Here is a 13,175-nt window from a genome sequence, read left to right on the forward strand (position 1 = left end):
GAAATGCAATGTCAAGAACCAAACTTGGAAGAAATTTCAAAAGGAAAAGCTTGCATTTTTTTTGCATTACTTTTTGGAAAGAATGTTCTTCTTCTTTTTTTTTTTTTTTTGGTATTTCGACTTAGCTTACAAGGAAGACCAGAAAAGGGCACACACTAGGGACTTCCATAAGAACAGAAATGAAGCAAAATTAAAGGAACATTTTCTATACACCAGCCAGCTCAAACAATTCCCCCAATCATTGTTAATCGTTGTCACAAACGATCATATCAATTTTCTTTTTTAGTTTTGGAATAAAGTGAGGATTGGGTGCTTCAGGTTGAGCATATTTCCAGGGTATATCCACCCCGTCTTGCTTCTTTTTCCTTGGTCTCTCCAGGGTGAAATTCTGCTGCCATGGTAAAAGCTGCAGGCATGAAACAGAGCAGAAACTGGAAATGTAAATTTTGCTGTTCCTTTTTGGGTTCACAAGAGACCAAACTCCCGTTATCTACCACTTGCCAATCTTTTTTTAAACTTTTCGATGATGAAATGCATGTAACATCGTAAATCACATGAATTTGGAAACCAGCCTGGGGAAATATCTTGTCAAAGAAAAGAAAACTAGCAATTCCTGATAATCATTGAAACGACGAAATTTACAGGAAAAGGGGGGATGGAAACAGGGAGATTTCCATGATGAAACCGATGATCGGGTGTTGTCCAATTTGGAGGTGGAGCTGTGAAATCACTTTGGATCGGATGGCGAAGGGTGTGCCTCGTGGGAACTCATGGTTTAACCACATGGACCAGCCACTTGTATGACTTTTGGGTGAAAAATATGTTGGAGAAGCAGCATTATCTTTAAAGGCGGGGCATATATCCCACCCAAAGTTGACATGCAATTGCAAAGCGTAATGCATGATCAGGAAATGAAAAACTTTGCCACTGTGGCCATTTAGCATTAATGATGCAAATGGAAAGAGGGAACAGAGACACAAACAGAAACATAGGGAGTTGGATTCGCTCGAGGAAAAAGCTCTCCGTCTGTCTAACTATCTATCTCTTTCGCGTTCTCTCTCTATTTTTCTCGAAAGTCTTACTTTCGAACCGAGCAATCACGAGATACCCTTGAGAACCCTGCTTTGAATTCATCTTTCAGCTGCTAAACGATCTAATCTCCTGGTCCTATTAGAAAGAAGCCGTGAAAACTTGCACTCTCTTTTCCTCTTCTCTCTGGAAAATCTGCATTTCCATGAATTTGCTCTTCATTTGAACCTTTTTTTCCATGAAAACATGAAACCCCACAATCACTTTCTCTACTTGTTATTCGTCTATATGCATCTCATTGCGCTTCCATGAAATTCTCTTTGCTTCCATCTCTGCTCTCAACTATAAAGTCGGTGAAATGGAAACCTGTAGTTTGGTTCTTTGTCTCTGTTATCTGTGTCAAGGACCCGGAGGATTCTCTTTGAGCATGTCACTCTTTTGAGAAATTCATGAAAACCATTCCCTCTTTTCCACTCTTCTACCAAACCCATGTTTTTGAATCAGTTCATGCAGTTCCTAAAATCAATTCACACATTCAGAAGGAAAATACCTTTTGACTGTTTGTTTTTACAGGATAAAGTTTCCTGCACAATTCCTTAAACCCCTTATCACGTAAAGGGCTAACAAGCCAGACCAAAAGCTTCAATGGGAACCTCTTGTTTCCATGCATTTCGCCTTCGAAAATCGAAAAGCAAACATTTGCCAGCCCCTTCCTCATCAAAAACACAGTTGAATTCTGATATGGGGAACATGGAAAAGAAGAGATTTGATAGCTTGGAATCATGGTCAATGATTTTGGACTCTGAGAATGTGGAGACTTGGGAAGTTTCAAAGGACGATCAAGAGGAGTGGACTGCTGATCTTTCTCAATTATTTATAGGTAACAAATTTGCCTCCGGAGCTCAGAGTAGGGTTTATCGTGGAATTTACAAGCAGAGAGCTGTTGCTGTGAAAATGGTGAGGATTCCAAACCACAAGGATGAGACTAGAGCCAATCTTGAACAGCAGTTCAAGTCTGAAGTAGCTTTGCTCTCACGTCTCTTTCACCCCAATATAGTTCAGGTAACTCTTGAAATCGAAATATGCATGGCAAGAATGTTTTTCTGTCTGAATGTTTTGAAGATAATATACAATTCTATGAATCTTTCAGTTTGTATATTCATGTCATTAACTGGAACTTGTCTAGTTGTTTGATGAATGCCACGCTGCATCATAAGAGACTGAGATCGTGAAACTACTCTGTTTGAACACCAAGTTCTCATGAACTTTGTATCATGTAAGACATGGTCTCAGTCGTCATCTCAGCTTGATGCATGGGAGAATGAAATCTGAAGACAACTCTGTTCCTGCACTAAATTTTGTGAAATTCTAGGAAATTTTTTCCCCTTAGCCTGCATTTCCTTTGGGAATTGTATTGGTATTTATTGTTTATCAATTCATCTTACTTCACTATCTTTTCAAGTCTAAATAAAACTTGAATCGTGAGGCAATACTCTGAAGCTGATAAATGTCATAGTGTATGGGCCCTTAAAGCCAGATCATTTAACAAATCCTTTTAGCACTTCAGCTTTCATAGTTTACAGCCTTTCTTCATGAGTTTCCCGAGTTTCTGTTCGTTTAATTTTAGATGGTTGTTAATATCCTAATCCGCGGTCTACTTTTATGCTTCTTTACAAGAATATTTGGACAAGATGAGTAAACTTTCCTTTTATTTTGGTTAAATGGATCATAAGTAGAAGCTTCTGTTGCTAAAGTTTATCCTTTTGACAGTTTATTGCTGCTTGTAAGAAGCCACCTGTGTACTGTATCATCACAGAATACATGTCACAAGGGACTCTGAGGATGTACCTGAACAAGAAAGAGCCATACTCACTTTCAACAGAAACGATACTGAGGTTAGCTCTCGACATATCCCGAGGAATGGAGTATCTTCATTCACAAGGTGTGATCCACAGGGACCTCAAATCAAATAATCTGCTTCTAAATGATGAAATGCGGGTTAAGGTGGCAGATTTTGGTACATCCTGTCTAGAAACACAGTGCCTAGAAACTAAAGGAAACATGGGGACTTACCGCTGGATGGCACCAGAAATGATTAAAGAGAAACCCTACACTAGGAAAGTCGATGTGTACAGCTTTGGGATTGTATTATGGGAGCTAACAACAGCTTTGCTTCCCTTTCAGGGAATGACCCCTGTGCAGGCTGCATTTGCTGTGGCTGAAAAGGTTAGATATATATAGCAAGATTCAAATTCTTCCTTTGTTGTTTGGGACTGATGCTTCTGGTTTTTTTGCATGGTTTTCTCTGGCTTTATTGAACCTGCTTCTGCTCTTTTCCAAACCATGATTTTTTGGTGGGCATAAGATTAAGAGTCAAGTTGAGAGATTATGATCCTATTGAAGCAAACTAGTTCCATGGATGATTTATTAAGTGCTTCTTAAAGTTTCTAGTGGATTCAATAAGAGCTGCATTAGACCCCTTTTTCAGGCCATTAGATTACATTTTGAAGTGCTTCCAATAAAAGAAAGTTAAACACTTCTCATGCATGTTTTCTTTATTGAGGTGAACTGCTCGTAATCTTAGCCTGATAAAACCTCTGGCCACCTAGTACTTACAAAGCTATTCTGTCTTCAGATTACATAGGGGGGAGGGGTTAAATAAGAGATTTAAGGAACAAATAGTACCATAGGAAATAGAATTTGAAAGGTATATGCCACATGAAACGGAATTTGAATTGAAAATACTGCACAATCTCTTACTTTTTCAGTTATACCTAAGAGAACATGAGGTGGGTTCTTACAGTACAGTTGACAGTTCTGTTATTGTGCATTTATAAAAGCCAGTTCCTGCTGCTTAACCTTATGATGCATCAAAGTCCAATTCCAATAATGCAGAGACTTGATGGTAGTTCCTCTAATCTTTATACTTTGTGTTGGCAGAATGAACGGCCTCCACTGCCGGAGAGTTGTCAGCCCGCACTTGCACACCTCATAAAGCGCTGCTGGGCAGCAAACCCCTCAAAGCGGCCAGACTTCTCTGACATTGTTTCTGCCTTGGAAAGGTATGATGAATGTGTTAAGGAGGGCCTCCCATTAACTTCCCACTCAGGGCTGGTCAGCCGAAATGTCATTCTTGAACGGTTAAAGGGATGTGTCTCTATGAGCTCTTCTATACCTGTACATGCCTGACTCTAGTAGAAGGTATCTCTATTCGTCTTCCCTCTTTTAAGGTCAAGATTACTTCATAATAATTTGTACATAGTTGATGTTCTTTCAATTATCTAGGGCTGGAGGGTGCTGCTGTCGCATTAATATGAGTTACATAGAGTTGATTTAGGTTTTGAACCCACTATTCTATTGTTCCCCCCTTGATTAATCATTTTCAATGTTTGGTATTCAGCTTTCACTAAGAAATGACTCTATAACGGAAACAATATGAACAGAATAGCTTCAGTGATAAGTAAGTTTGATATTGTCTCTGATCGCAAAAGTTGGAGCTATGATCTAATGGTGGAATCTAACTTGCTCAGCTATGGCAAGACCCCTCCCTGTGATCAAAAGGGGTAGAACCTTGGATTCCTTAGTGTCAAATGATACTGTTGTTTCTATGTTTTCCTGATTGATGAACCATTTCTCTTAAAGAGAATTCCCATTTTAATCGTTGCATTATGATTTCTAAAATGTTGTTCTGGGGGAAAAAAAATCGATCACTGATTTTATCAAGGCTTTTGCCTAGCTGCTGCCTTGCTTCGAAACAGTTGAAGATAAACAGATACTCCCTGCCAGGGCTCTGATTTACCTTCTCCGTTGCTAAAGAAAGGAGGAGAGAAGCCGAAGTGATTTTTTAACTTCAATTACAAGTGAAAAGAGAAATCTTCTTCTTCATCCTCTATATCTTCAGCCTAACCTTGATGATTAATCATGATCCTTCTCCATGAGAGATTGCATTTGTTAATAACATAGTGTTCAGCAAGTCTTCTCCTTGTGTTTAAAGGGTCTTCTTCTTTGAACTAATAACTTCAAAAAACTTCGCAACTATTAAAAGAGAAAGGTTGGAAGAATCAAGATAGGCTTAGGTAGGTGCTGCCTGCAAGTAAACGATCTTAAGCATTCTGCATATATCACATCCATGCCATTGAGAAAGTAAAAGATACTCAAGCTACCCTTGAATTACTCTAGATTATGATATTCTATATATATAAAAAAGAGTAAATTACAGTACTTATTATCTTGATTATCTGCATGATATATTTGTGTGTAAACGCGTGCATGTTACACATTTTCTTAACCCTTAATTTACGTCTAACATCATCCTACAATAAGTTAGAAGAAGACCAAATATATATTTTGTTTTTAACATTAAACTAAGACCACCGTGTGAGATAATGACCTAATGGAGATTCAATGCTTGATGGATTTGTTATTTTATTCTCTGTTTACCCATCTTGGGAGAGAACGATTCAAACGCGGCTGGCTGACTTGGAAGAGCCTTTGGGTCCCTCTACACATTCAAACCTGAAGTGGCAAGAAAAGCCCGGTTGTGCTTGTAAACCTGGTGGACTTGGAAGAGGCTTTTGTGGACCAACCTGGTGATGCTGATCTCCCCTAGAATACGTAACTCAAATTAAGATAAGATCTTTGACCCTTGACTCAGTCCACACTGGTTGTGTGTTTCCCACGAAAGTCAATTTCATTTCCTTGGATTGGTGCTCACTTAACTGAGTGAATTGACAGCCCCAAGCTATGGGGATTTAAATTTTGTTAATCAGGACCCTGTCTTTCACTTGCCTGTTTCTTAGGACTGAGTCTGATCAGGATTTGAGCAGCAGACACTCTAGCACTCTGCAGTCTGCAGTGTGCACTGATCTCATCTATCCCACTCTTGTTATATGTTAAACCTTTCTGACCAACTTTGTTTTCTGGGGAAAACGGAACCCATAGTGAAATTTTGGAGTTATTCTTGTGCAAGCAATGGAAAACTTGGAAATGACACTAGTAAGATACATCAGAATGGGATCTTAGAAAGGAGCATAGCTTAACAATGAAAAAGCTTAGTTCCATCATTGGAATGGCCGAAGGCAAGGAATTTGAGGCTGCAGACAAAACATAAATGACAAGTGTAGGGTGGTGTGGCTGTAATCAGAGCGTGGCTTACTTAGGAGAAGGGGAATATGTGCCATAGGGGTCACCGAGACCTGAGCCAGTTGTCCCTTCTTTCTGTATTTATTGGCCAAAAACACAAAGCACGCAGATGCGGTTCTCTAAGATACCACTGTTTGCTTTACTGTTTATATAATTTAATGCAGGGGAAGAGACAAGGACATGCCCAAGGTGTGCAAACTTTCATATAGTATAGCATAAAAACAAAAAACAAAAGAGATTCTCTTCCCCTTTTTGACTAAATAACTCCCACACCCTCTAAGCTTGGTTTGAACATTTTTTCTTTTGAAAAATTAACTTTGATTCATTGCATATAAGCTTGGTTTGAACTAGAATTTTGAATTTGACCCATTCCCTCTGCTTTCCAATCTCGCCTATAAATCAAACCTAATTATAGTCATAAACAATGTAATCATATCTCATTAACATAATTGGAACAACGTTTAGTGTATTCATAGACTTTTTGGTAATATTCCATCACTTACACTTAAATAGACTACCATTTCTCTAAATGATCACAATACTGACATGTATCGCATAAATGCCATGATACACCCCTTTAGTTCCATACATGCTTGTGCGGTTCATATTATATATGTCAATGATTTTTCGAACATGGTGGCTAAAATCTTTGTCGTGAAAAGAATGATTTGATCAAACACGCGAAAAATGAAAATTTTTAAAAGCTAATTTGATAAAAAAGATATAAGAAAAACAAAAGAGAAATATTTGATAAGAGTGATAATAACCAAATTTATCACATTTGTGGAAAGAATAGGTGGCCTTGGGGAACAACGAAAAGGGGTTTGGACTGGAGTCATGAGTGGGGGCACTTTATGTATATTATTTGGGGGCACTTTCCTTTAATCGAAGCCTTACTTTTGCCGACCTCGTTGATTGCCCACACCCACACAGGGACACTTGCCTTCATTTTCAATTGCTGTCTCCTCCATGCATGTATGCCCTTTCTTTTTCAAGTCCCTAAACAGCCGCTCCCTTGCTTCACTGACTTTCGTTCACGATTTGGACAAAGTCTAATGAACTTCAGCGGAAAGATTACGGTAATTACACATTCTGTCCGAGGATTTCCAGCATTTTGGACAAGCTTTGGTGAACACTGTCGTTAAGAAACCACCATGGTTATTGCTTGGCACTGTCATGTTTTCATGCTTGTAAGAAAAGATGCTGAGTGCTGCTAACCCTGGCGGCAGGGAGAACATGTAAAAGGAAAGAACATTTTCTTTTATCTTGTACGGATCATCATATACTCAGCAAACATAGAGATTGCAGGGCATTTGCAGTACTGAGAATCCCAAACTGAGTGTGATGAATCATGCATATGGCCAACTCTTAACTGAATTCAATTTTTTGATTCCCCAAGAACATTCACAGGTACAAAATGTTCAAAGAAATATGAAGGACGACAGAAGAAAAGGTCAGAAACACAGAACACAAGGAATCAATTTGCTTCACAGTGGGAAAAATGATAAATTTGTTACCAAAAGTTCCACGGATCATGAGTCGATAACTAATCTGAATATGGTATGTTTTATACAGAGAGCTTCAGCTAGAAAATGGAAGGACAAAGATAAAAATCTTTATCAAAAGGGGTTGCTTCAAAAACAACAAAAACATGATGATTCAAGATTAAACTACCCATTTTTACATTGCAAAAGGGCATAATATACAAATTTAAAAAGAGAGATAAGAACTTCTCCTTTTTTCTCTTTCTCTTATGAAGAGGAAAAAGCTGGAGCTAAACCACCTCTGTTCCTCGATTCTGGGTCTAAATTCATTGGCCCCAAACGTTCCAAATCCTCTCTCCAATGAAGTTCACAAAGCTCCTTACTGAACCCTTCTCTGTTCCTTCTTCACCATCATCCGCACAAACTTCACCACTACTGCCAATGCTACTGCTACTGGTACTCTCTTCCACGGATTTCAACTCACTCGAGTCGTCCTTTCTTAAACTCAACTCGGGTCTTTTCAAACCCCCAGAGCCATCAGCACCACCGCCTTTCTTTTTCCTGTCTTTCTTGCTCTTTGCCTTCTTGCTCTGAGCTAATCCATCTTCAAAAGCATCTATAATCTCGTGAATCAACTGCCGGTTCGGCGATGAGTCCCACCTGACCCAGTAACTCATGTAGCACCTGAAACAATCACAGGTAAAAAGAGGAGGATGATCATGATCGCTGCTGCTGCTGATGCTTCGTTTAGTCGGATTTTTATGGGTGTTTTTGCGGTGGCTTGAAAAGTTGCCAAAATCGTTGTTAGAACAAGAGATGAGATAGGCCAAGACTTCCCTGTCGTCAGGGGAAAGAGCAGCTGCAAGGGTTAAGATGGTGGCAGGAAGGAAGGACAGATGATCGGTTGTGATTGGTGGTGACGGATGGACCGTGCCTCTACGGTAGAGCTTCTTCATAGTTGAATTTGATGTTGATCAGCCAGAGAGACACAGAGCAGGAGAAGTACTTTATCCAACAGACAGGACTTCAGAAAGAAAGAACAGAGCTTTAGACTTTGAAGGGCTGATGAGAAATTATTATTCCCTGGCAGACGGAGAGAGAGAACATTGGGGTTGGTGACGTAGTTTATGGGAACCTTGGGGTGCGTTCGAGTGCGACGCGGGTCATAACAAGTGCATGATGACAATCATCCAGAGTGAGAAAATCTGAAATCTGAATCACGTTGGTCTTATTCGTCGTCATTTGGAGTTGCAGTTGGGCAGTTGACGCGCTGATGTGATGGGACCTAATCTCCCATTTGTCCCTGCACTGCCCCGCCCCTCTTTACACGTCAATGTAATCAAATGAGGTTGGTGGCCATGGCATTCCCGCATAGGTCCGGCTCTACGAGGGGCTTGGCCCAACCATAGACCCAGTGCACTACACAGAAGCCCCGTACTTCCAACTTCGATGAGCTAGGATAAAAAATTCCCAGTGCCATACTTGTTCAGGATGGACAAGCCGAACGCCATTATACCAAAGCTTGAAGGATCCCTAAGGCCTAAGGTCAGGTCTGAATGTTCTTGAATTTTGACTAGGCACCATATCCTAATTGGATAAACTAGTCACTAGTCACAACCCAACATTAGCCTCTCTTCCTTCAATTTCTGACAGATAAGAAAATATTGACAATTAATTAGCCGCGTAGGAATATCCCACGGGCCACGGCACAACATCTCTTCTTCCCTCACCTCTTCTCCTAACCTACAATGTCAGTTTAAGCTGATAGAACTTGTTGGGAAAGAATCAAGTTTCTTTAACATAATATAAGAGGTCAATGCAGATAAAAAAGTCAGGCTCTTTCATATGCATGATGAATAGTGAATTCCCTGCTGAATGTGAAGTCAATGCCAGTATGGTTGTAGCCGGTAAGAGGCATTTCAGGATATCACAGAACTTCGTCTTCTTTCTTGCGTAAATCAAATTTATATGGAAAGTAGGTAATATTTGTTATGAAAGCGAAACGGTTAGATCATGGATGCTTCTCTGCAGTCGAAGTTTAGAAACTTTTGTTTTAAATAAAGCAACAATACAGAAGTTGACTCTCAACTTGTAACAACCAAAATCTGAAACAATATACTCAAAAGTCACCCTCCCTTATTTTATAGTATTTAATTAATTAACAATTTCACTCAAAGGAATGACAATAATCCGATACAGTTCTTAAGATAATCAAACCTCTATGACGAACTCTGTAGACGAGTCTTGATCCATGATTCAAGGAACTGCAGCTCCTCATTGCTTATTGAATGGCCAAGACCAGGATAAGCCTACAGAATCATAGATGATAAATTTTTGCAGAAGCCATATATAAATGCAACAGAATATCAGAAAAATGTGTAGGATATATACCTTAAACTCACAGCTTACTCCTGCTTGTTCAAGGAATGGGGGCCCTGCTTGTCCAGCCTCAAACAGCACAGTTCTGTCAGCCATTCCATGAGACCACAAAATAGGTGTCTGCACAAGTTTCAGGCCTCACACCATTAAACCAAGAAAAAGTTTTTGTAAGGATATTTCATAGTAGTGAGAAATTCCAATACAGACAGGTTTGTTGTTCTGGAAGAACTCATAATCTCCGAAGGACTGACAGTAGATAACATATATCCATCAAAACATAACAGACACAGTTAGCAATTGCATCCCCATGGATCAGAATGCTAAAGACAGTTTGTAGAAGCTGATACCTATTAGTTAGTTAGATATTTCACACGTGCAAGTGTTCTATCTGACAAATATCAATTAATTGTCAAGCGTTGAATGCAGAGAACAGAATGCTTTCTCTAAACCAAGGCACTAAGATCCATTATATATCTAGTTTAGAGAGGCAAATGTATCATCAAGCAAGACAGGAAAACCAATTGGGGTAAATTATTAAGTGAACCAGATACATTAGGTGTATTTGAATAAAGGAACCTTCTTTGCATCTTCTGGGAATTTTTTAATCATTGAAGAATTGAAAGGAACCCATCCACTAAAGACTGCACCACCTCCAAGCTTTTTTGGGTACAACAGGACACTAGCTAAGGTCAAGGCACCTGAAAAAGGTTGTAATAATTAGCAATATCCCACAAGTAATGAAATGTATCAATCTTTTGTTCCTCAGATCAAAGCTTCCTACCTCCTTGACTAAATCCACATACAAATACATTATTAGGATCTGTCCCAGCAGCTACTTCCTTGTCTATCATTGTGTGCACATTCTGAACTGCTTTAAGAAGATCACTTTCATCTTTCGGAGAATCCTATACATATAAACAAAACAAAATTAATACCTTACATGGAACCAGCATCACTATAAGCAGAGTATCCTCATCATCATAAGAACTCAAGGGATTCAAATGGAAACATCTTTCATCTTAAAACATGTCACAGAAAGTAATGCAGAGTAAAACCAACTTGGAATGAAGGTTATGAACATTGAAAGAGTAGAATTTAGGTTCAGAAAACAGGCTGACAGAAAAATCTTGGAGCTTGTACTTGTGGAAGCTTTGCATGTTGTGTTTATATTACGTCAACGTAGAATTAATGTTGAAAGTGAAAAGCTTCTGCAAAGTGCCATATGTGTTATTTTTGAAGAAAAAATATTCAGTCAATCATTAACCATAATAATTCCAAGAGATCACATGGTTGCAACTTCATGGTCCATTACATATTCAGAATGTTAATGTGCCACAAAGCCCACAACTTGTAATGGGTAACTCCAACTAAGCATGCATGCATAAACATAAAAGTCAAGAAAGAAATCAATGGTTGGACAATAAAGACTGAACATCATGTAGCCGCATCAGATACTTTTAGAATTACTAAAGCTATAATATGCAATAATGAGGCAATACCACCAAAATTCACTTGCACTTAAGTGTAGGTAAGAAACAAAAAGGCAGAAAAATCCACTTGGAATTAACTATGAAATGAACATAATTTTGATTTAAAGAATATGAATGATATTTAAATGAAATCTGAAAGAGAAATGTCCCTGCAGTATATCAAACAGATATAAATGAAAATGAGGAAAACAAGCATAACTTACAGCTGTCACGGGAATCTCATGGATGTCAAACCAAGAAGGCATCCTCATTCCATCTGCAAGGTGAAGGAAACTAGTAAAGAAAGGCATGACATAAAAAAAAATCCATCAGGCGAAGAATAAATGCACTATCATAATGAATAATACTTAATTGCCTGTCCTGGACCATGTCATTCTCTAAAGAATAAACCTAAAGTTGATTCATGACACTAGTTATATCGTCTGAGGAGTGATATACAAAACTTTAGGAGAATCTAGCAATTTGTTACAGTATTAGAACCCCAATCCATGAGCCATCAACACACAGTCAAAAGTTGAACATAGACTCTAGTATTGTGACTGATTAAAAGCAGAGACCATCTCATTCATGACAATGCCAATTGCTAAATTCCCATCCAGCTCAAAAATAAACGTGACTAAGAAAGTTTTCCACAGCAATACCAAAAGTTCATGAGGCAGTTTTGACATTGAAAGTATACGTAAAAATTGAACCATCCGTTTTGCTAGGAATTTCTTCTTGTTAGCTCTACTTCATTCTCTCTTCTTAGCATCAAATTAAAACCGGGTTTTCGTACTTGATCCTTGTCAACCACTCCAAATGTTGTCAGTATCTACCACAAATTACTTCAAAATTATCCACCTTAATCAGCTGTAGTCCGATTTGCCCAAAATTTCCCACGGTATTCACTGCCATAAATTACACTGAAACTCAAACTAAGCTAAGAAAAATCAGACCGATACATACCATTTTCATTCAAAACGCAAAACAAAGTCAACAAGCAAAATCTCAAATCGTCATAAATGTATACAATGAGGCTTACAGTTGCAGGTGACGGCGTTTTCAGGAGCAGAAGGGAAAGACCATTTGGTGTTTCTGAACTCGGGAGACCTGAAGAGGGTCTTGATGGGTTCATTGGCTGGGCCAGAGTCACCTAGCCCGTGAAGCCAAAGAACAAAGCTTCGAGCAGCCATGGAGTCCGGCTTTCGAGAAGAAGACAGGCGGCTCGGTTGGAAAAATAGTACGAAGATGATGGTGCTACCGAGGGTCACTGCGAGAAGAACTGTCGGCTTCTTTAACAACATAGGCTGCATCTCCGGTCTCCCATGCTGACCCTTTTGTTCTACAATTTCTGCAAACTCGGAAAGTAAGTGAAAAGACTAGAACCACCCCAATGATTTTGGAATAGCAACCAGCAGCCAAGCCCAATTTACCAACCAGAAGTTAACTGTTCTCTGACTCTGAACTAACTAGCCCAGTTGTCCAGTGAGCCTGTTTGTGTTGTTTGGTCTATTGGGCTCTGTTCTTGATTCTTTGTTTCTCTTTAATTTTATGAAAATTAAAACAAAAATTTGGTATTTTAATTGAGTTCTCCTACTACATTCTTAACAAAATATTGCTGCATTTTTTAATGGGATCAATCCAAGAAGTCAAACAAAGTATGAATAGAAAG

The 13,175-nt window shown here is 38.9% G+C and overlaps 3 protein-coding genes across 4 annotated transcripts; 1 reads left to right on the forward strand and 2 right to left on the reverse strand.

The window, feature by feature from the left end:
• On the forward strand, positions 893 to 4,687 carry LOC18597255 (serine/threonine-protein kinase HT1). Of its 2 annotated transcripts, XM_018122642.1 has the most exons (4): positions 893 to 2,091; positions 2,800 to 3,255; positions 3,970 to 4,230; positions 4,430 to 4,687. In XM_018122642.1, the coding sequence occupies exons 1-3, from the start codon at positions 1,675 to 1,677 to the stop codon at positions 4,216 to 4,218; spliced, it is 1,122 nt and encodes a 373-aa protein (XP_017978131.1). In that variant the 5' UTR covers positions 893 to 1,674; the 3' UTR covers positions 4,219 to 4,230; positions 4,430 to 4,687. The 2 variants fall into 2 exon arrangements, with proteins under 2 accessions (XP_017978131.1, XP_007026235.2); XM_007026173.2 differs by having other exon boundaries at positions 894 to 2,091; positions 3,970 to 4,687.
• On the reverse strand, positions 7,698 to 9,590 carry LOC18597256. Its single transcript, XM_018123722.1, has one exon. It carries the CDS (start codon positions 8,609 to 8,611, stop codon positions 7,982 to 7,984), a length of 630 nt encoding a protein of 209 aa, XP_017979211.1. The 5' UTR covers positions 8,612 to 9,590; the 3' UTR covers positions 7,698 to 7,981.
• On the reverse strand, positions 9,683 to 12,891 carry LOC18597257 (probable carboxylesterase SOBER1-like). The gene is made up of 6 exons (XM_018123721.1): positions 12,546 to 12,891; positions 11,728 to 11,780; positions 10,816 to 10,939; positions 10,611 to 10,732; positions 10,047 to 10,154; positions 9,683 to 9,964 (listed from the first exon to the last, which is right to left on the reverse strand). Exons 1-6 carry the CDS (start codon positions 12,814 to 12,816, stop codon positions 9,875 to 9,877), a joined length of 768 nt encoding a protein of 255 aa, XP_017979210.1. The 5' UTR covers positions 12,817 to 12,891; the 3' UTR covers positions 9,683 to 9,874.

This window comes from Theobroma cacao, chromosome 6, assembly GCF_000208745.1.
Source record: "Theobroma cacao cultivar B97-61/B2 chromosome 6, Criollo_cocoa_genome_V2, whole genome shotgun sequence".
NCBI classification, from domain to species: domain Eukaryota; kingdom Viridiplantae; phylum Streptophyta; class Magnoliopsida; order Malvales; family Malvaceae; genus Theobroma; species Theobroma cacao.